Source organism: Lissotriton helveticus, chromosome 3_1 (genome assembly GCF_964261635.1).
Source record: "Lissotriton helveticus chromosome 3_1, aLisHel1.1, whole genome shotgun sequence".
Taxonomy (NCBI): Eukaryota; Metazoa; Chordata; class Amphibia; order Caudata; family Salamandridae; genus Lissotriton; species Lissotriton helveticus.
Window position 1 is genome coordinate 1,070,783,256 of NC_136061.1, and position 23,022 is coordinate 1,070,806,277.

The 23,022-nt window shown below is 45.2% G+C and overlaps 1 protein-coding gene across 1 annotated transcript in view; it reads right to left on the minus strand.

The window, feature by feature from the left end:
* Positions 1–23,022, minus strand: part of LOC144823277 (sodium channel protein type 2 subunit alpha-like) — a 942,252-nt gene that overhangs the window by 200,302 nt on the left and 718,928 nt on the right. Inside the window, exon 20 of the mRNA XM_078681632.1 lies at positions 2,240–2,413. Within this exon, the coding sequence (XP_078537758.1) occupies positions 2,240–2,413 (174 nt within the window). The remainder of the gene's footprint in view (positions 1–2,239; positions 2,414–23,022) is intronic.

The window sequence follows — 23,022 nt, forward strand, 5'->3', positions numbered from 1 at the left end:
TACATTCCTTCCAGAGCCCTCCGCTCCAGTGCATTGCATTTAGCCACCACAACCAGAATCAACAAAGCCCGATGGGGCGGCCGTTCATTTTCGCACACTGCTGCGAGAATTTGGAATTCTCTTCCCCTGGATCTCAGAGAGAACAACAACCGGATGGCCTTCAGGAAAGCTTTAAAAACCCACTTGTTTGGAAAAGCGTGTTAAACCTACCCTGTACCTCGCCATAGTAATCAGTTAAAGCGCTGCGAGGCTTTCGGGTAGTTACGCGCTATATAAATATAACTTTTCATTTCATTTCTATTTAACCGTCCTTTTTTTACATTGATGACAGAGAGGTAATTCTCAGAATCAAGGGAAGGGTCAGTGGGGTTGATTTAAATTATTCCAAGCTTAATATATGGTGAATATGGCAGTATACTAATCGCTTTGTGACAGTTCTCATGTTTTATTCCCTGGTAACTGGAAGCAAAGTAAGAATTTCCACAACATTTCGTTGATTAGCTTCTGCCTACTACGATGGAAAAATACAAGGTAAATGACAGGTGGTCAATGGTCATCCTGCCACAGACCGCAAACTAACTGCATTATGGGACATTTCTGCTGTTCTCTCTGGACGTCATTTTCCCAGTGAGAAACCAAACAAACTGCATAATTGATCCCTGTGCCCAAAGCCTGGCAATTTCTCAGGTTTGCTTTGGAGCAAATTAAGGAGGGTTTAAAGTCCAATTTCACTCTCCAGGTGAATTAAAAAAGCAGACAGATTTGGTATGTTTTGCAATGTGCAAAATTTCTTTAAACACCCCAGTTACGACATTTCAAATCGAGATCTATCGATTATGTGGTATCACCAGTCGATCAGGGTGAAAGATTTTGGTGTATGCGGTCCCCTGAATTTGATTCGTTAATGAAAATAATAAGAAAAAAATAACAAATAAGGCCAATGAACCACATATTTCGAAGCTTTGACTTATCATCAACCCACCAATTCATTAACAAACTTTAAGCAAAGTAGAGCATGTGCCTATCCTACATCAAATGCTGTCATGAACATAGATCATTGTTGAAACACAGGCATTCTTATGAGAAACACCTGCACCAGAATGCAGTCAGCAAGAATCAGCTGCAATAATATGAATGTGTAAATCACAAGTATTAAAACTGTTGTTGGGAAATCATTTCTTAATAGCCAGATATTACTATGTCAGGCCATGTTATTTTCACTTTTCATGGTTGTTAAGCCTCAGATCACACACGGGTTTTTAAAAATATTTATATAAAAAATACATCACACTGTGTTACAAAATCATCGTACCAAACCTCCTTGATTATCTCTAATAATCACGCCAATATAGATAATTCAATGTTACCACACTATCTATCAGGTAGATTTAATAAGCAATGGCACAGAGGCTAATGCACTCACACGGGCGCAAATCTAATACACAGTACATGCAATAGACCTACAATTGAATAAGTGGATTTTTTCGTTCATATTAAATAATGTGAATGGAACGATTCAGTGCCGCTATGTGTGCGCTTGTGCAAACGTGCACATGACTGTTGATTATATGAGATAAGATCCCCAATCAGCAATAAAAGCGCTGTTGCTGCCATGGGCAATATAGAGCACTAGACTGCACCTGTCCATACAGATGAGGGTAACATAAAAGCAACCGCAAGATTCAGAGATCTGAAGTGCCTTAACAAAAGCCTACTATTATACTCATGCCAAGTTCCTGATCTGTCTCTTTCACAGCACCCAAAGCACCTGCCCTTTTGAAAATTGTATCTTCAATAAAGTGCCTGTCTCAGAGCCTATGTGTATTTAGGCACAGCGACAACATGGCTGCCGGTTTGTAAATATGAGAACTGAAGAGATCCCATAATAGCTGTATGACCTCAGCACAATACTTTGCAATGTACACAGCTCTTAGTTAATATGCCGCTTATGGGTTAATGTGACATGCACTTGTTTCCACCATAGTTTTGTTAAGGCTTTCAAACTTAAATAATAAAAACTTTATTTCAATTTACTCTAAATATGTATCACTAAGAAATAACGGGCTGCCTAATATTTATGCTAAAATGACTATTTAGAATTTCAAGAAATTAGACCATGGGTTAATTGACATGTAAGTAGTAAGACTTTAATAAGTGCATTAGTTAAAAATTAGACATTTGCATTAAAATAATGTAAAAGATGAACGAAAAGAGGTAATAGGTAGTGACTTCAACCTACATCAACAATCAAGAAGTCCAGCCAGCACCAGGCGTTGGTGAAATATTTGACAAACCCATAGGCCACCCATTTAAGAAGCATTTCCAGTATGAAGATGAAAGTGAAGACCTTGTCAGCATATTCCAGCACTGTCTTTATAGTCTTTCGCTGTTCAATATATATGTCCTCGAAAGCCTGCAGGTAAAAACAGAAATAAATATTATTCACTCTACCTTTTGAATATGTTTGTTCACAGTTTCTGGTGTTTTTAGTCTTCTCCGCTGATATGATACACCAACAATTGTTGGGTCTCTACACCTTTTATGAATCCAACCGATATACATTAATTTTGGAACAACATAGTATGCCCTGCCTAACACCCCCTTTCTCCATTCTCCATACCCAATCATGAATGCACCTTCTGCATTTGATTTTGAAATACTGTCTTTTTGAGCGAAAAGTATGCTCATGAGGTGAAAGCAGGCAATTATATTCTTAGAGACAAAGCTAAATTTAATGGTGGTACCAAATCACTGGACCTAAGCTAGAAAATGGACTTTTATTACAGGGAGTGCTACGGTAGCCAAAATTCTATTTTGCCTGACAATTTTCAAATCACTGTTCCTGCCTTTTCGCTATGATTTGGGGGTGAAAAGCAGATTAGCATGAACTGTGTATATAAAATGGTGTTTTTACAAACTCATGTTAGCCATATTTTCATCTCAAACATGTTTACCTGTCTAAAAAGACAGTAATTAGTAGACTGACCTGGTTTTATCATGTATATTTTAATAAACTGTTATGTTGGAGATGCTTTATTTAGGATGGGGAAAGGGAAGCAGTTGGGTAAGTGAGGGAAAATTAGTAATGGTGACGCAAGCACAATTTTCTGACTTCACACAACTGTGCTCACAGTGAAGTAGCTTCACTCAGCTGGAACACTGAAAGGCAAGATTTCCTGCTGCAAATGCTCCTCTCACATGACATCTGTAGTGGGAGTCAGAAACCCCTCTCAGTGAAGGTACAAGGTGAGGGAAAGGTAACCAATAGTATGTGGTCAGTGTATGGGCTGAAGAAGGGGGCCGGACAGCAGCCATGATTCCTCGTATCTGACTGGTGGGGACCTATTGGAGTCAAGTGTTGCTCTTACATGAATGGGCAGTGGGCCATGGATGGCAGAGTACTTACTGGGCTCAGCCGTGTGGCTTGAACTACTGAAGGCCAGGTAGAAAATGTTTTTGTAAAGGACCCAGAAGTGGGTATAGATCTCCCCCATTGTCACAGTCTGTCTCTCATGACCCCATTGAACGAATGGTGGTTAGCAATTCACCTGTGTGGTGTGCCGAACTTGTATTCCGGTGGATGATTATTGATATACATTGTATGCATAATGCTTCTCAATGGTGTTTGGTGCTGTTTGAATTGTGTTTGGTCTTTTGTTCTGCAGACCATGTGGGTTTTATCTACGTACTTTACCACTTGCATTTTGGATGTCTTATCCCTGCTGGGCTTCACCCTTTTGGTTCGAAGGAAATTCAATAAAAATGTATTGTTAAAGAAAAAGGGCACAGAAGTGGGGCCTGGAGCCAGAAACAGAGGCTGGTGCAGAACAGTAAGCTGCCATGAATGCCTCGTAGACAGCAGGAACAGTTTCCCGAAACGGTAAATTGCTTCTAACGCTGAACTTTTTTTTATTAACTTCACGAACGTCAAACGGAATGTTGTGATTCTGGAGTCTATGGAAGTTCACACAACTCTAGAATGTTTAACTTCTTCTTATTGCTGTGTATCAGAAAGTTGCCCTGATCGTTGTCATTTATGAAATAAACATGTATGTTTTAGGTTATACTACCAGAAGACAAACCAAAACAAATTCATTAGCAATCACTACTTCAAATGCCGTTTTCATTGGAAACAATTGTGAATCTGTAGAAGGCGTTGTAAAAGCAAATGTACGACACTATATGAGTGCTTATTTTTAGGGCCTAGAAAAAACATCAACATATGAAAAACGCACTATTGCTCTTCCAAGGTTACATTAAACGTTCATTTATTTGTTCGCAGCGATTCTTAGATGCAACATACCACAGTAAGCCTATTCCTGAAGTAGTATTAGTATTAGTTGGGTGATGTGTACAGATAACAAGAATTGTGCATAAGCAAGTCATCATGATTTCTGCGTCATCGTTGCACTAACTGTCTCAATCTGAGTTTGACCTCAAGCTCTATTGTGAACCAGGGAGCTGTTTTATTACTCACTGATGTTGATTGCCTACATATAGGTGCAGCTGATGTGAACCATTTCATGAACATGCTTTCATCCTCTGGGGCAGAATCAATTTCGTCAGGTTTAGTCAGGAGGGTAAGCTCCACATCACCTTTAATTCTTGTATGGCACTTACGTACTAGCCTAGTCTCCAGCAGCTGAGTAGAAAACGGCCTAAAATTAGACAGAGTAAACTCAATCAAGTGATGGTCAGACCAAATGTATGGTTTTATTTTTATGTTGGACACCTGAATATTCTGTGGCCAAACTAGGTCCAACATATGACACTTAGTTAGAGTAGACTTAGTAATATGTTAAAATGACGGCGGCACCCTAAAGTAAATGTCACTATGTGCAATGTCAAGGAGGCTGAGAACAAATACCAAAGCACAACATTTTATTCCCTCCAACCCAACAGTGCTTAGTGCAGGTGCCCAAGTTAAAATAAATCTTATCTTGATTTAAAAAAAAAAAAAAAAATCACAAAAAAATAGTCAACAGTTCGAATTCATCAGCAATAATTTATCAAATTCCTCAGTTTCTAGCTAAAACAAACATTTAGACACAGCCGTATAAGCCCTCCAACCACCGTAATTATCTAACTAGACATAATGGTCCTCTCATTAAAAAGCCTTACAAACTGGCAAACAAGGTTTGCGCAAGCCTAGAGGGCTAACCTCCGCTGTAACAAAAATGGTGGCGGCACCTAGGAGAACATTTCACCAAGTGCAATCGCAAGGAGGCTTGGTGCAAATATCACAGTACAACGTTTTATCACCCCCCAACCCAACGAAGCTCATTGCAGATGCCCAAGCTAAAAGAAAATTTAAAAGTAATTCAAAACTTTTCAAGCATTTCAAATGTATCACTTACAATTCATCAATCCATCAGCTTCTAGATAAAAAAAAACATTTAAGAAAGAGGTATAAGCTCTCCCAAACAGCGAAATTACCAGGTCGGACGTTCTGGCCTCCTTATTAAATAGTCTTCTAAACTGGCAAATCAAGGTTTGTGCAAGCCTAGATCACTAACCCCCACTACAAAAAAATGGAAGTGGCATCTAAGAGAAAATTACACCACGTGCAATGGCAAGGAGGCTGGGGCCAAATACCAGAACATGACATTTTATCACTTCCATCCAAATGGAGCTCAGTGCCGATGTCGAAGTTGAAAGTAAAGTTCATGAGGCATATTCTCATGGACTCATCGCCGATTTAGTCAATCAATCAATCAATCAGAGTACTTCTAAAGCGCGCTACTTACCCGTGAGGGTCTCAAGGCGCTATGGGGAGGGGTGGGGGCTACTGCTCGAAGAGCCAGGTCTTGAGGAGTCTTCTGAAGGCGAGTAGGTCTTGGGTCTGTCGGGCGGAGGGGTTTTGGATGCGTTGTAGTTGTCATAGGTGTTTGGCTGGGATTCCTGCGTAGAGTGCATTGCCGTAGGCCAGTCTTGTGCTGACGAGGGCCTGTGTCACCGTTCTTCTTGTTTCGGTCGGGATCCACTTGTAGATCCTGCGGAGCATGCGGAGGGTGTTGTAGCAGGAGGAGGAGATGGCGTTGACCTGCTTAGACATGGAGAGGGAGGAGTCGAGGATGAATCCTAGGTTGCGTGCATGGTCAGTGGGTGTTGGTGCTGTTCCCAGTGTGATCGGCCACCAGGAGTCATCCCAGGCTGAGGGGGTGGGTCCGAGGATGAGGACCTCCGTCTTGTCTGAGTTCAGCTTCAGACGGCTGCTCCTCATCCAGTCGGCGACGGCCTTCATTCCCTCGTGGAGGTTGGTTTTGGCGGTGTGTGGGTCCTTGGTGAGAGAGAGGATGAGCTGGGTGTCGTCAGCGTAGGAGATGATGTTGAGGATGTGATGGCGGGCCACTTGTGCGCGGGGGGCCATGTAGACGTTGAACAGCGTCGGGCTGAGAGATGAGCCCTGGGGGACGCCGCAGATGATCCGGACTGGGATGGGTTAGTGGCACTTTTCCACCACGAAAGTGACGATAGATTTATTGCTCTATTCACAAGCCTGCGCTAATAGCGACATTGTCAGTTTACCTGCAATAGCTGCCGCTAAAAACATGACCAAGGCTGACAGCGACAACTAACGCTAATCATATGCAGAGTAGGCGTTCCCGTCCAAAAATGTATGATAACACCACTTCGCAATATTCTCAATGACCAGCCAGATTGGCGATGAGGTCCAAAAAAAGGCGATAGGGCACGTTAGTAGCAGGGACTTAAGACCTGCTTTTTTCTGGTCTTAAGTATGACGAAAACCTGCTGTATAAAGGGAGCCCAGTCCAGAGCCACATCTGAAGACCAACTGATGCCATGGAGCGACTAATAATGAAACTTGGAGACCCAAGCGGGCCACAACACCCACCGCCACCACCCCCAGGACCAACCCCACCCCCAGAACCACCCCCCACGGACTACCATCGAGGCAGCGCAGAACAAGACAGCGGACCTTCCAAAAACGCACCAGCCTCAGAGACTTAACGCCAGAGGATGTCATTGCCCACTACAGAATAAAAAGGACAACCACCCTCCGCTCCGGACCCACATTGCCCACAGGCTGACGGTACCAAGGTGATGAACATTTGTTGTTGGTGTTCTATCACCTCTGTAATCAGGATCTTGTTTTCCTGCAGCCTGAATCGCGGGTTCCTCTTCTTCTTCTCCTTGCCCTTCTCCTTCCCCGAGGTCCCTGGATGGTACTTCGAGGGGTTTGTGGGGTTCTGGTTGGCCTCTGTAGTTTCTCCAGCGTCCTCCATGGTGCTTCTCAGTTGTTTGTGTTTTTTTGGGGTTGTTTTGCTGCTTTTATGGTGATTTATTCCGCCTGACATGGGAATAGCAAGCCTGCGCTTCTTATCCCTGATATTTTTATTGCTGTTGGGCCCATCGCCCCTTTTTTCACTTTGGGGTTTCCTTTTTTATCAGCATCACGGTCATTTTAACGCAGACATTTGACGCATTATCGGGAAACTATCGCCTGTTGCCGGCGTGTTAACACAGCATTAGTTTCCCGCGATAGACAACGTTATGTAAAGGTTTGTTAACCTAGGTTGCCGATAATTATCGCCCGTTCTTGAGAATATCCCCCATGTGCTTTAAAAAAAGTCTTAAAAATATTCTAACAGTTCACATTCATCAGCAACAATTCATCGGTTTCTAGCTAAAGAAAACCATTTAAGAACAGCATGTAAGCCCTCCAAGCAACGTAATTACCTGCAATGTTAATGTCAGGCATGTAGGAAACCATGGTTAAATAGGGAAAAAGGCAGCAACTTCCTTAAATACTACTATTTGAAGAGACATATGGAAAATGATAAAACAATATGTAAATAAATGTATGAAGAAAGTGAGCTTGCTATGAGATTGCTAGCATGGGCATCTAATGCCACAATTAATCAGAATCATATTAATCTCATATGCAACCCAGCAAGCAGGCAGATAAATGACGATAAACTGGGAATAAGGGATATATTCCTTTAGCACTATGAAGTACCTTATCAAACCCCGGAAAATATCTGCGCAGCAGATTACTGATTATTTGGAAGACATCCACAGATATACACATAGCAGAGATCCCAAATTAACTTTGGAACACATACAGGAGCTTCGAGACCTATGCCTGATATTGAATTGTCATCCACCTTACAGAACTTCAAAAATTAAAACGTTTCTGGTAATGATTGGCTGCCATCAGAATGTTATAATCCACATGTTCCAGAATTGAAATAAATACTAAATAAATTATATACTGAAAGTGGCATACTGGCTCCGTATCTAACTCCCTCTATGATGGCACTGTAGTACTTATCCTTAACCCCTTGGACGCTCATGACGAGCTGAGCTCGTCATGAGCCACAGCGCTCTGGTGCGCATGACGAGCTCAGATCGTCATGGCCCGTGGAACGCTCAGGTGCGGGGAGAATTCCCCTCCTGTGCTGAGCGTTCCACGGGAGGCAATACACCTGTGATGAGCTGAGCTCGTCATGAGCACAGGAGCGCCGTAGCTCATGACATAGCTCAGCTCGTCATGAGCATGCGGGCGCTGTGCGCGCCCCCCTCCCCCCAGCACAGCGGGGGAATAACCCCCGCAGTGAAGGGGTTAAAGAAGATAAGAAACCTGAGTAGCCGGGATTGTAAACACTGGTCAATCTTTCACATGTGGACTATCAAAAATCATAACAAATTCTACCAACCCACGTTTCAGATGCAGCACAGAATTTGGTTCATTCAGATCAAAGCAGCTTTCTACCGAATAGGTCAATCAGATTAATTTCAAACATTTATTGTTCTAGTTGCAGAAAAAGGCTTTTGATCTGCTAAATTGGAATACACTTGACATCATTCAAGAATTTGGTTTGCCTTACCAATTTGCACAAATCCTGCATAAGCTGTACTAAAAAGCTACTGCTAGTATAATAATCAACCTGGTGCAAGATGGGAAAATCCAGGTTGCAAGAGGGACTCACCAGAGGTGCCCCGTGTCCCTTGTGATTTCTGCACTATTTATAGAGCACAGCACAATTAAAATCACTGGTGCTTTCTGCACTATTTATACAGCTCTGTAGAATTAGAATTCAGTCAGACAACAGGTAATGCTCATCTATTTCACGTATGACCACACTAAAGCTGTACGCGGATGACTTGATTTTGCATCTAAATGGTGATAAACAATCTATTACCTTTGATTTATACTTGAAAGATGAATTCTCAAATATTAGGAGCTACAAGATTATTAAAGAAAGAAACTGTTTTATTAAATGTTTCTGATGGATGCTTGCCAGAAAGCTTGAGGGCAAATTATGTCCCAAATCATGCAATAAGATACTGGAGTATGTTTATTAACACAAGTTATGCCAATTCATTTGACTTAAATATACTTCACTGATAAATAAAATTAAGAATCTATTTTCTAAATGGCAAGCTCTGCCTCTCACAATTGTAGAACACATAGCATTAATCAAAATAGCTATTCTTCCTCTTTTTATCTTTTTATTCACTGCCCCTTCTCCTACATTACTATCAAATCCTGGAACGACCTTCCCCTCCAGCTCCGTGCAGCCCCCTCGCTGGCAGATTTCAGAAAGGGACTTAAGACCTGGCTCTTCGACGGAGACACAGCGCCAAGATACCCCTAGGGGGGACAAATGCTGATTGATTTATCAATTTCCCCTGCAAATTACATACATTTTCTCCCAAATTGAGAAATGAACATCTAATTTCAAAATGGGAGCTGCAATGAACTTGGGTTATAGTTTGTAGCTAGCAGCTAAAGAATATGGTGGATGAGCTCTGAAGAGTCTTGGAGTTTACTATTTTTCAGCCTTGAAACCTTTTCTAAATAGATTGAGTAACAATAAAGGCCCTCAGATATAAAACAGCACTATTTTAGGTTTGATGTGAGAGGAAAAAATCTTCAGTTAACAACATTCACAAAGTCTCCAAAATGTCCTAAGTAAATTAGGAATAATATACTTCAACTAATTTTCCTTCTTAAAACATGATTATTTAGCTATTTTAAGATCCGGGAAATCCATGAATTTATGTCTCTGAGAGAATATTAAAATTTCGGCCTGAATTTGGATTTAGGATTAATTAAGAAATGGGAAGAAGTAGGTTGCAATTATGTCTCAGATTTTCTAGAGAACTAATCTGTGAAAACATGGGGACAGATACAGGAACAGTGTAATAACTAATAATACCTGTATTTGTTTACTTTCCACCAGACTAAGCATTGTTTTAATCTTAATTTTAAAACTATTCAGTTACTCCTATCTGTCATTCTGAAAAGTATATTGGGCATATTTACAATAACTGGCGCATCCCTGCAAATCAGCAGGGATGCGCCAGTTATTGTGCGCCACAGCTCAGCCATCAAGGATGCGCCGCATTTACAATGCGGCGCACCATGGTGCAAAAACGGCACAGATGCGTGACGCATCTGTGCTGTAAAAGTGACGCATTGCTGGAGCTGCGTCGCAAGCGTGACGCAGCTCCAGCAATGCTCTGGGGGCCCTATCTAGTTAATGCTCCGTCAATCCATACGCCTGCGTCAGGCAGGCGCAGGGTTTTGACGCAGCATGGGCCTAAAAGTGACTGAGTGAACTCTTGTAGATTTCACTCAGCCACTTTTAGGAGGCGTTCCTGCGCCGGAACGCCCCCCCCCTGCACAGGAACGCCTACTTGTGGCGCAGAGCATTACAACGTGACACATCTCCCAGATGCGCCACGTTGTAAGTACCCCTGCACCATGGAGCAGGATTTGCGCTGCCGCTGTGTCACAAAAGTGACGCAACGGCGGCGCAAATGAGGCGCAATGGGCTTGTAAAGCCCCTATATGTATATTTAAAAAAAAAAAAAGTTTTGTTAAATGAAACATAATTTGTAAACAACATTCACATATTAGTACATTAACAGACCCATATCATAAATCAGATAAAGAGATATCGGTTCCAATAGCTAACATCTTATGGTTAATTGTTCTGTGGTGCAGAAAAATTAATTTTTAAACACGATTGATGATTTACTATCAGCCTAAGACTCTCAATAAATATTATACCAATGCCTCATCCACAGTCTCTCCTCCCATAGTAGTATGTGGTGATCTCTGGTAGCCCATTTACACATTTCACGCCTTCATCACTCTATAGCAGGGGTTATCGCTGCCTTTCCGTGCATCGCAAAGAACCATTTAGCAAGGACTAGGGCCCAGCTCTCAAATTCGTCCCCTGGCCTGTCGGCCACCATTCTAGAGAATAAATCCAGTATGCACACGTCTGGAGTGGGGCGCAAGCCAGCAAGTGCCACTCTACCAATAGTGGACACTACATGTTCCTAATAACACTGCAGAGCCAGGCACTGCCACACCATATGAAAAAAATTGGCATCCAGTTCCAAGAAGCATAGGCATGCATTTGTGTCTACACTCAGTATGCGGTTCAGTTGCCTAGGGGTGAGATAGGTGGTATGAAGATAATAAAACTAGGTATATTTTATGCAAGTTTTTCTGGAGACTCTCTGTGTGTAGCATGGGACGGTGTCCCATTCTATCTCTGTAAGAATCTGGTTTAGGTATCATTCCCAACTGCCCCTAGTTGACTATAATGAGGGTCTAGTCATGTGTATTAATGATTTGTAAAACCAGGAGAACAACTTCATTCACCCCTCTCATTGTGCCTAATAGCTGGAGCACTTGGTGTCTGGGGCTAACCTTTTCCCCCCTCCCCACATATATCTGATGATCCTTCGGATAGCGCCATATGTTAAGAAATGTGCTTCTGGGAGCTGTAAATCTGATACCATGTCATCCTGTGTGAAGAATCTCCAGGTCAGGGTGTCAAACACTTTTCCAAGATCAATGGACAGTAAAACAGCAGCCACATTATCTATTTCAGGCGTCTCCTCTAACACCCTAATAGGTGTCTTATGTTTGTTGATGTGCTTCTGCCCAGGTTAATCCTAGATTAGTGTGGGTGAATGAGTCCTTTCATCGAGGGCAAAAGTCAGTTGGACAATATCTTACGCTGTATTTTATAATCAGTATTTAAAAGTGACAACTGTATATATAAGAACCGGTTTATGGGGTCCCTGGGCGATTTTGGGATTTACACCGATATGGCCTCGCATGGATGGTGGCAGGGTGTCCTCACTAAGCACCACCGCATAAAGCTTAGCAAGGTGTGCGGTAAAGATGTCTGAGTAGGCCTGGAAGAATTCGATAGGTAAGCCATCCGTTCGTGGGGTGTTACCCCAGGCTAATTTTCTAATCACCGCTCGGAATTTGGTCACCGTTATCCCCACGCCCAATAGTTCCCTGTCTATAGCAGAAACCCCTTTGCAGGGTGCCTTACTGTAGGTAGTCCTATCACCTGTGTGAATCCTCACACTGCCTGTAAAGGGCCTTGTGATAGGTGAAAACCACCTCGTTGATGTCAGCCTGGGAGGTGTGCACAATGCCCTGTGCGTCCCTCAGCAGGGTTATATTAGAGTTGTCCTGGTGGAGCCCGGCTAGCTGCCTGCATTATTGGCCTCTGATTGCTGACCCCTAAATTATACCGTGTAATGCAGGCAACGCAACCATTCATCTAGTGTCACGTGGCACTCCCTAGTAGCAGATAGGCATTCTGCCATTGTGTAGCCTAGGATATCTGCCTGTTCAAGCTCCCTGAGATCCCTGTCCAGGTCCGTCGATTTCGATTCTACATTTTGCGCCTGCCCAATGGTGCACTAATGCAGTGGCACCTCACTGCTGTCTTAAAAGCTTCCCACTCCACGAATGTCGAGGTGGCCGTGCTAGTGTTGTCTTGGAAATATTTTTCTATTACTTCTTGCAGACCCTCTTGAAATGCAATGTCTTCCAATGCAGCTATCCGTCGGAGCGGGGGGCAGGGTCATGACTCAAGTCAGGCTTATCAATAGTGGGCTGTGATAAGATATCGTCCATCGTAGGTATTTTGGACTGGTGAATGTCAGATTATTCTTCCAACAGGCAAGTACGAGGCCCAGACACACATGTAGGTTGTGTGATGGCAAGTAAGAGGAGTATTCAAGTGTGTGGGTATGTGCAATGTGCCAGACATCCAACAACCCCCAGTTTTCTACCCATTTGAAGAACCTTTGTGCTAGTTTAGTTTGCACTGTGCGCAACAGAGGAGGGAATGTGTGATATATTGCCACGTCCAACATGCAGTTCGTATCCCCGCACAGAATCGCAGTTGCATCTAGTACCTGGGCTAGCCGCATGGACAGTACGTCAAAGAACTTCTGCTGTTCAAAATTGGGGGCATACACTCCCCCAAGGTGAAGATCCTCCTATCTAAGTTACCAGTTATGAACACATATATACCTGCAGTGTCAATATCAGCTGAGACAAGTTCAAATGGTACACCGTGCCTGATCCACATTAGGACCTATCTGGCAAAAGAAGAGTTGTTTGTCGTGTATATCTGCCCTCTCCAAGTCCTTCAGAGCTTGTCCGTTTCTGATTGTGTGAGGTCAGTTTCCTGCACACACTATTTGTACCCCTCTGCTCAACAGATATGCATGCATTTTGTACCGTTCGAGGGCTGAACCCATGCCACTGATGTTCCAGTAAGCAGTGCTACGCGTCATGTGTATGGTATGTAGTGACCTCTTGCTCCTCTCAGTTCCCTGAGTGTTATTCGCTGCCCACCGCCCCTGGTGGCCACCTCCTCTGACATACAGAATAACCTGTGTTAGCTGACTGTGGGCCTGAAAAAACAAAGAACAAATCATTCCCAACTCCAAATCCCAGGGCCTACAGTAACCAGCCATTCGTGCACACATGTGAACTATAATGAATATGTGCTTAGGCTACTCCTCTCCATTCTAATGGGAGGTGTAGGGGGTTACCAGTTCTCAATTCCAGTAGGCTCTGCTCTGCCGACCCAGCCTGACACAAGTTATAACAGTTGATATAATCCCAGCCATTCCCAGATGTAAGCAAGTCAAGGTTCACCAACATTAAGTCTATAAATCATCCGCCATTTGAGAAGGGATAGCTGGCAAACTGTCAGTGGCAGACATATGGAGTTCAGAGTCTGTACCCTCTGCAGAGTTCTCCAACCCGTCCCCTCCAAGCTGGGGGACTGGTCTCGTCCGCCCAAATGCATTGCCGTCTTCAGCACCGCCTCCCTGCTCCACTTCTGTTCTCTGGAAGGCTTTTTATACCTCCCTCGTGCCTACAGGAGGGGGGAGGTACCTGCATTTTGGCCTCTTCTGCAGTGATGGGTATCCCCCCCTGTATCCTGAAGAGATGAGATTGACCATGGTGAAGGACTTTCAGCCTGGCCGGTTCCAGCAACATATACTGCAAGCCTTTGTCCATTTGACTTCCACAAACGAAAACTTCATCTTCTAAGCTGTTTAGGTATAGTCTATGAAGATCAGTGCTTTCTGGTTGCCAACTGTAAATGTACCTGCCTGCCTTGCCTTTTGCAGGATCAAATCTCTGTCCTTGAAATGCAGGAGGTTCACCACCACAGGTAGGTGCACCGACCCGGGGGAAAGCCACCTAGCAGGTACCCGGAGCACTCTCTCTACTACAAAGAGTTGGGAAAAGTTCTGAGATGCCATCAGCTTTTTCAGACAGTTCTAAAGGTATTGCACCATGTCCCTACCCTCCTTGTCTTCGGGCAGGTACACCACCCTTATAATATTCCTTTTACTGCAGTTTTATTTGTCATCTATCCTGAGTTCTAGGACGGCTATTGCTTCTGAAAGGACCTTCGTCTCCTTATCCAGGCCATCCACCTTTGGAGCAAGGTCACACAGCGCCATGCGCACCTTATCCACCAACTTCTATTGGTTGTCCGTCAGCAATCTAAGTTCGACTACAATGGTGCTGATTTTACTCTCAAGTATTTCACGGGTGGCGGTAATGGCTTTGAGTGCCTGAGTCAGATCAGGTGTCTCCCCCCGGGGAGCCCCAGGTATTGCAGGGATTGGCATTGGCAGTTAAGTGGTCTATGGTGGTGCTTGGTGCTCATCGGGGCAGCCAGGAAAACATTGCACCGAGCCAGGACCCCTGCCGTCACGCACCCCCAGGGCTGTGGTACCTGCCCAGCAGTGCATGTAGGATCAACACTGCACCAAAGTGTTGCACTGCACGAGGGTGGGGCAGGGGCACAGCAAGGAGCTCACCAGCCATCTCCCAGTTCCATTTTCACTGATGAGCAGGGTAACTCAATGAGGGAGGGGACACAGTCCAGCAGAGGCCTCACCCACTCCTAGCAGGTACCGCTCCATCAGCGCACTCGGTGGTCCGGGTCACCGCTGCCTCCATTCCTTTCACTGTGTGTTGACTGCCTCCCTGTGCTGCAGAGCGTGCCTCATCGCCTCGCCCCGGTCTTGCTCATGTTGCGTGGCATGGTTCATCCACAACACGCCGCTCCTCGAGCATTCACTGCTGGTGCCTCTACTTGCAGACTGTCCCTACAACAGTCGATGATCCGCGCTGTACCTCTTCATTGGGGCCGGGTCAGCTCACTACTGATGTCTCCCTGTTGATGCGAGGCCCCAGTGCTCGATGCTGCGATCTTGAGAACGTCCACTGCCGGATCTCAATGCAGAGCGCTGTGGTCACAGGCAGCTTGTCCGATATTCCATCGGAGGTCCCTCGGTGCTCAGGCCTCTACAACGTGGATGTGCCAAACTATGGCCCCAAAAGGTGCCCGATTCAGGATACATGGTGATTGGCCAGACGGGAGCTCAGAGCAGCCTAACTTCATGCCATAGCTGTCAGGCCACATCCCCATCTGAACCCTATATAATACCTGCTTTGCTATACTTGAATAAGTTAGTTAGCGGTAAGCAAAGATTTCAATTCATAGCAATGTCAGTTGCATGATTTCTAATTCAGCAAAAATATAATCTACATGCAATTAAAGATTTGTAGAGTGGTATGGGAAAATGTATTAAGTTAAACTATTGGAGTCATTATTTGCACTTAGGACTTATAGCTCAAAAAACCTTTTTAAAGTTTCCAACAGTTTTTTATTAATGACTAAACTGTGATTACTACTATTATCAAATACTTAAAAAAAAAATCTTTTTATTTGCAAAAAGAACTAAAGAGGGTGGTCATCACACACAAGGAATACGTTTGTTACAAGGTATCTATAAGAAAATCACAGGTTTTACAAATCTCTCATAGTACAGTTAATCTCAGGATTACGTCTATTACATTGGAAATCATAATACAGTTAGCTCGTCAATGGGGGTAAGTTGAGGGGGTTCACATATGTTACCACGATAATCATTCCAGTTGGACCACACCGCACCCCACTTTCGGGGACATCCCCGGGCCACATACACTGTCTTCTCTTGGACCATGCACCAATCCATATCCTTCTTCCAGGAACTGAGTGTTGGTGGTGTGATTGCCCCCCAAAATCTTGCTATCTTTCTCTTTGCAATCGTGAGCCCTAACGTCACCCACAGTTTACATTTCGATGATAGGTCTGAGGGCTCCCAGATATTAAGAAGGCACCTCTTAGCCTCTGGGTGCTGTTCCACCCCACACACCTCACGCATACAATTGAGTACCTGTGTCCAGTAGATCTGTAGCATCTGGCACTCCCATATTGTGTGTAAGAAAGTACCAACCTCCCCACACCCCCTGAAGTCCATCTTCGCTGCGGCCCATCAGGACCAGCCTTGTGCCAGAGATATAAACTCGGTGCAGGATCTTCAACTGAATCAGTCTAAGTTTTGCCAAGATTGCTATTTCCCTGGGGGATGCAAGCGCCTCTCTCCATTCTTCATCATCAATTTTGAGTCCATCTGCCTCCCCTTTACCCTAAGAGCCAGCAACGGGTCCGGGGTGTGATTAATGAGTTTTTTGTATGTGAGAGAGATAGCCCGCTCCGGGTGGTGGCCGTCATGCAGTCAGTCCTCGAGAGGGGAGGACTCCGGGAGTTGGGTCCCTGGGGGAATATTGGCTTGAAGTGCATGCCTGACCTGCATGTAGTGGAAGTGTTCTGTCTGAGCTAGGTCATAAGTGTGTTTGAGAGTATCAAATGGTATTACCCCGTCCGGACCCCACAGATCTTTGACCCGAGATATTCCTATCAGGTTCCAATTATGGCTCCGCTAGAGGTGGGAGTCCCTCAGGGCTCCATCCTCAGCCCTATGCTTTTTAACATCTTTATGGCCCCTCTGGCGGTAGTCGCGGAATCTTTTGGCGCCCAGATCGTGTCATACGCTGATGACACCCAGCTCCTGTTTACATGCGACAGGGGCGGGTCATTCAATGGCATACAGATCAGGGAATGCCTTGGGGCGGTATTTGAGTGGTTTAGATGTCATGGCTTAAAATGCAACCCAGACAAGTCGGAGCTCCTCTTTTTTGGCTGCGCCCCTGAACCCAACTGGAAATCTTGGTGGCCACAAGATATGTTCCCCCCCTGATAATGTGTCTTTTAAGGCCAAGAATTTGGGAGTGATAGTGGATTGTGAACTATCCTTTGGGCCTCACATCTCGTGTCTCTCAGGGAAATGCTTTGGCATTTTGCTGATGTTGAGGAAATTTCTTACTTTACTATCACTCAACCATAGGAAAACAGTTGTCCAGGCTTTGATCGGGTCTCGACTGGACTACGCAAACGTTCTTTTTTTGGGTTTACCGAAATATCTTTTGACCCGTTTGCAAGTAGTCCAGAACTCGGCAGCCCGAGCCATCTTTGGACTCCCGAGGAGAGCTGGAGCCACTGTTCTACTGAACACCTTACACTGGCTACCTATCTCCAAGAGAATTCTTTTCAAAAGCCTGACCGTGGCCTTTAAAGCCTTACACGGCACCGGCCCCAAGTATATTGGGAAACGTCTTTCCCGGTATTTACCGAGCAGGACCCTGAGGTCATCTGGTCTGTCCATGATGACAGTCCCTGCAATTCGACGTGCAAGAATGGGAGGTCGGTCTTTTCGCCATTAAGAACCAAAGGCCTGGAACGATTTGCCATTGTCCCTGAGACAGGCTCCTTGTCTTCTTGTTTTCAGGAAGAACCTGAAAACATGGCTCTTTACGAAATAGATTTCTTTTTCTTTTGCCTCTGCTTCTGCTGTTGTGTGGTTGTTTTTATCTGCTGATATTCTTCGCCTAAGCGCCGGGATGCTCCTTGGAGTAGCCGTGCGCTATAGAAGAAATAAATTAACATAACATAACATAACAATTGCGGAATCCTTTGTTGCGACTAAGTGTGCCCAGTCTTTCCGAGGCCCAAAGCGGAGTTGCCAGTGTAAGTTTGTCAGCCCAACCCAGTTTCTTTTGAACTATGTACCACAACTGTACAGAGAGCTTTGTAGATCCCGTGAGGCGGTACCTACCCGGTCTAGAGTAAAGTGCGGCCTCAAAGTTCCCGCCCGGAAGGAGCCATTTATCCATCAAGTACCCTGGGTCATTCCCAGCACAGTAGCTAACCTAGTTGATGGCCGAGAGATGTGCCGCCCAATAGAATTTCCGGATGTCCGGAAGCGCTATCCCCCCATAAAACCACCCTAGTGTGAGTTTTTGTAAGGAAATCCGGGGCATTCCGGTCCAGAGAAGGTCTCTCTGGGTGGCCTCTATGGCAGCAAAGTACCTTTGTGGAACTAGGCCCGGGTAGTTTTGGAGGGCGTAGAGAAACTGGCAGCGCCATCATTTTGAATAGCGCCACCCGGCCCAATAGGGACAGCAGGAGCCTTTGTAAGGGCGGCAAGAGATTCCGCTCGTATCGAGTGGCGCCCGCTCCTTGGAGATGAAGACTCCCAGATATGTGAACCGATCTGTGGCTATCTGAATCGGGCAGCCTTGCGGGAGCAGAGGGGGGGCTCCATGCAGGACATAGAGGAGTGATTTTCCCCAGTTGATGCTATAGCCTGAGTACTCTCCGAAACTGTTAAAAATATCTAATGCCATTGCGATGGATTCATGGGGGTCTGTAAGGTATAGGAGGATGTCGTCCGCATTGAGCGAAATCCTGTCCTCCCATCCGTCCACCCATCAGAGCCCTTTCAGGGAGGGAGTCTATCTAATCCAAGCAGCAAGTGGTTCCAGGGAGAGGGCGAAAAGTAGAGGTGAGAGGTATGCTCAATCTCTTACTATATGTGATTATTAATATTGGTAAAAGGAATGAAAAATGCTGGGTCTACCTTAAAAATTATATTTATTGTACGGTATATAATGCATTTAACTTAATTTAATGAATTTGAACATAACTAGTTTTTTACTCTAATTAGACAGGTCTAAAAAAACATCCACTGGGAAGAGGGCCCTGGGTCAGCCCCTCTCTTACCACATAAGTGAGTGAATGTGGCCCATCGTAAGCTGAGATTGCAAGTGTGAGCAGCCCTCTTCCTCCGAGCTATATAGAGGTTGACCACCCCAGCTGCCACATCCCAGTGGTTCCTAGGGGTGCATCTTTGGAGTTTGCCCCACAACCCCCCTACCACCTTCACCAACAGTAAGGGCCAGGGCATCTGCAGTGAATAGCCACTGGGTGAGCGGGCACTGGGCAGTCCCCCACACCATCGGATCCAGGGGCAGCTCATTGGGCATTACTGCCTTATTCTGTGTTGTGCACAACAATCCAGACAGATATGAACCCTCTTGGTGGTGGTAAGCAGGAGGATCTCACCTCAGGGGACCACCTGAAGGATAGGGAGTCTGCCTTCTCTCTGCTCGTAGGCCTTGGAAATGCAGAGATTAAAAGGAATGAACGCCGGACCAATGTTGGGACTGTATCCCCTCCCCCCACCTCCATATACAGAGACAATGGTAAAACAACAGTTTGCCAAAGCTGGCCCAGCAGGGATACTGCGACCCTGTACTCCTCTCCTCCTATCCGCATCAGAGGCCACCGATGGAGCTATGGCCTCCGCCATACAGGAACAGACGGGGGTCTGATGAACTGCTACAGGTCATCTAGGACGGGAAAACTACTCTGGAGCCCAAGTTGGACATTCTGCCGTGTGACATTGGGCTTCTACTGGCTGATCAGGCCAATCTGTGAGACAGAGTAGAGGCATATGAATGCCCATTGGCAGATATGTAACCTTTGATTTCACGGATGCAATCTCAAATCATGGCTCTCCAGGCATGTGTTACAATATGAAATATGCAAGAGATACGAAAGCCCGGTCATGTTGAAACAATATTCATGCCATGGGGCTTTCAGAGGGGGAAGAGGGCACTAATATGGAACTATTTCTGGGGGATTGGTTACTCTGCACTGTCCTCAGCAGTAAACAATCTACATTCTCCTCAGTGGAGAGGGCTCATAGGGTCACAGGCAGGGCACCTCCAATGGGGAAACCACACCAGGCCGGTGGTAGAATGGCTCTTCAACTAGTGATATCGTGACCACATCTACGAGATCGCCAGAACTAAGGGCCTCTGCCATATCAACAGTGCATCAGTGAAGATATACTCAGACTATATTACGGGGGTGCAAAAACGCAGGGGCTCGTTCATGATGAATAAACAGAAATTTTTCTAGGTTGAAATCTCTTCTCTTATGTTTCTGGCTAAACTATGTGTTATAGAGTCTGGCACAGCGCTGTTCTTTATGACATTGGCTGATGCTAGGGAGTAGCTGAAATCAAAGGGGGTTTTGCTGACACCTTGAGGCCCTCAACTAGACACAGGTTGGCAATGCCGAAGATCACGACAACGACAGCGCAGAGCTCCCAGAGGCAGACCCACGAGTGAATTGGCAGTATGAGAACGAGCCATGGCAATGGCTGAACTGGAATCCCACCATAACCAGGACATGGGATTCCACAGTCATGCAGCTGACTTTCGCAAGTGAGAGCTGGCTTTTGCCTTGGAGAACATTCCAGTGGAGCTGTGATCGGGACCTGAACTCACTCAAATGACATCGGACCAAGGGACCAGAACTTGAGTACTGTATCTTGTTAATGGGGGCTGTCACACACACTTTAGGGTGGGAAAGGGAACCTCCCCCCTGTGGACTGGGATAGAAGAATCATTTCTTATAAGTGTACCACTGGCGTGGACTTCATGCAGTTTTCCTGATACCATGGGCTGTCATGCCATCCCCCCCGATTCTGGAAGGAGCATACTCTTTTGTTATTTCTTGCAGTTTTCATTTGGTCGTTGGCTTGTTTATGTACTGACGTGAGGATGGAAGATAGGGTACAAGTTCTGAATCTTTTGTTTGTGAAACAACATAATCAAACTACTGATATGAGTTGGGGGCCTGATCTGTTCACGGACCCTGATGGACCAATTCAAGAGGGGGTTGTGGGATGGATTTAGGTCGCAACATGGCAATCCGTCCAGCAGCTTTCTCTCCTGTGTATAATATTATATCTTGGAATGTCCGAGAAATGGCCACCCCTAGATGTCTCCACCAAATATATTCCTACCTGTAACGCAGACAGACACACATTGCATATTAGCAAGAAGCACACGACAGCCACAGTACTCTCAAAACAGCATGAAATATCACTAGTTGGTACCTCCAACTCGGCACAATGTGAGGGGGTACTCATTTGGGTGATTACTGTGGTGCTGCTGGTGTTAAACCACAATATAGTGGGCTTGAGGGCCGGTACATGGTAATTGAGGGGATACTAATTGGGGCAACAATTGCCCTGGTGGCACTATATTCACCCAACAGTAATCAACAATTTCTAGCAACCCTATCCCAACACTGGTACATGACCTAATGGTGCCGAGTGTATGGGGTGGGGACTTTATTTGTGTACATGACCCTTCATTGAACCGGTCACTCCTCCCACTACGGGGCACCTTCAAAGACTTGCTCTGTGTAGGAAACTGGATCTCTATATAGTATACTAAAAAGAAGTACAATGTGCAGAGTCCAGAGAATCCCTAAAGGGTATACAGAAGTAAACTCAGATAATTCTAAAACTCTTTTTTTTGGTAGAGTGGGCAAGCAGTTTGGCTTATCATTGGGTAGTACTAAGTATTTGTTGTATTCCACAGAGGCAATAAATGACACACACACTCAAGAATAAATCCGAGACCAATTTATAAAAATAATATCAATTTTCATATCATTTTAAGACCAAGAACACAGCTCTAATGTAAGTACTTTTGGAGTAACGATTTTGCAAAGTTCAGGAAATATATCACTTTTGTACGCAATTACGCACCATATAAAACAATGGGGGAAAAGCAGGGAAATGCATATCAAATCAGACAATGCTTTTACGAAGTTCACCTTCACGTTTTAGGTTGATGTCGATATCATGCCCAAAGATCAAGCAGGAGAAGTTCGGGAGTGTCCCAGATTGGGCGGGAGCAGATTGCTGAGGGTCTTGGAAGCTGGAGCACAAAGATGAAGGGGGTCACTTAAGGGCTTGGGGACTACGGAAGCACAGCTGGTTAGTCAGTGCCAGGGCTGGTGGGGCAGGGAGTAGAGCCAAAAGGCCAGCCGGACGTCATGCATCTGGAGATCCTTGCAGTCAGAATCAGGCAACTTGGAGAGGCGATCTCTGAATAACTGGGCCACTCAGGAAATGGATCACAGGTGTCTCGAAGTCTCTCAGTGGGTGTTTTCTTCTGTCAGTTTGGGCGTCTGGTGTGGACTCTTCTTCTTGGTGTTTGCTGTTGAGAATCTGGTATCCCGAATATTGGTACGCCGCAGCTCCAGTAGGTCCTGGTGTCTAAAAGTGGGTGTGGAGACAGATTTGATCCTCTGGAGCTGTTGTTCTTTTTCTTGCTTTGGTGCTGCATCAAGGTTGTCGATGAGGAGCAAGTTGAAAAACTGACTTTATGGAATTTGTGCCTGCGGAGTGCAGGAGAGTGATACCATCACTCCGAGGGAGCTTCTTGGTGACTTCTTGAAGGCTGGAGGTGCTCTGGGGTTCTTGGAGCCCTCTCAGGGTAAGAACAACGCAGCAGGCAGCGAATGTCAAGTTCTTGAAGCAGCAGGCAGGGTTTGGTGCCTTTTTCTTCTGCAGCAGGCTTCAGTTCTCGTGCATTGGGTCGAATCTGATGTTAAGGGTCTAGGGGTGCCACCTAGATACTGAATTTAGGAGCGTTACAAG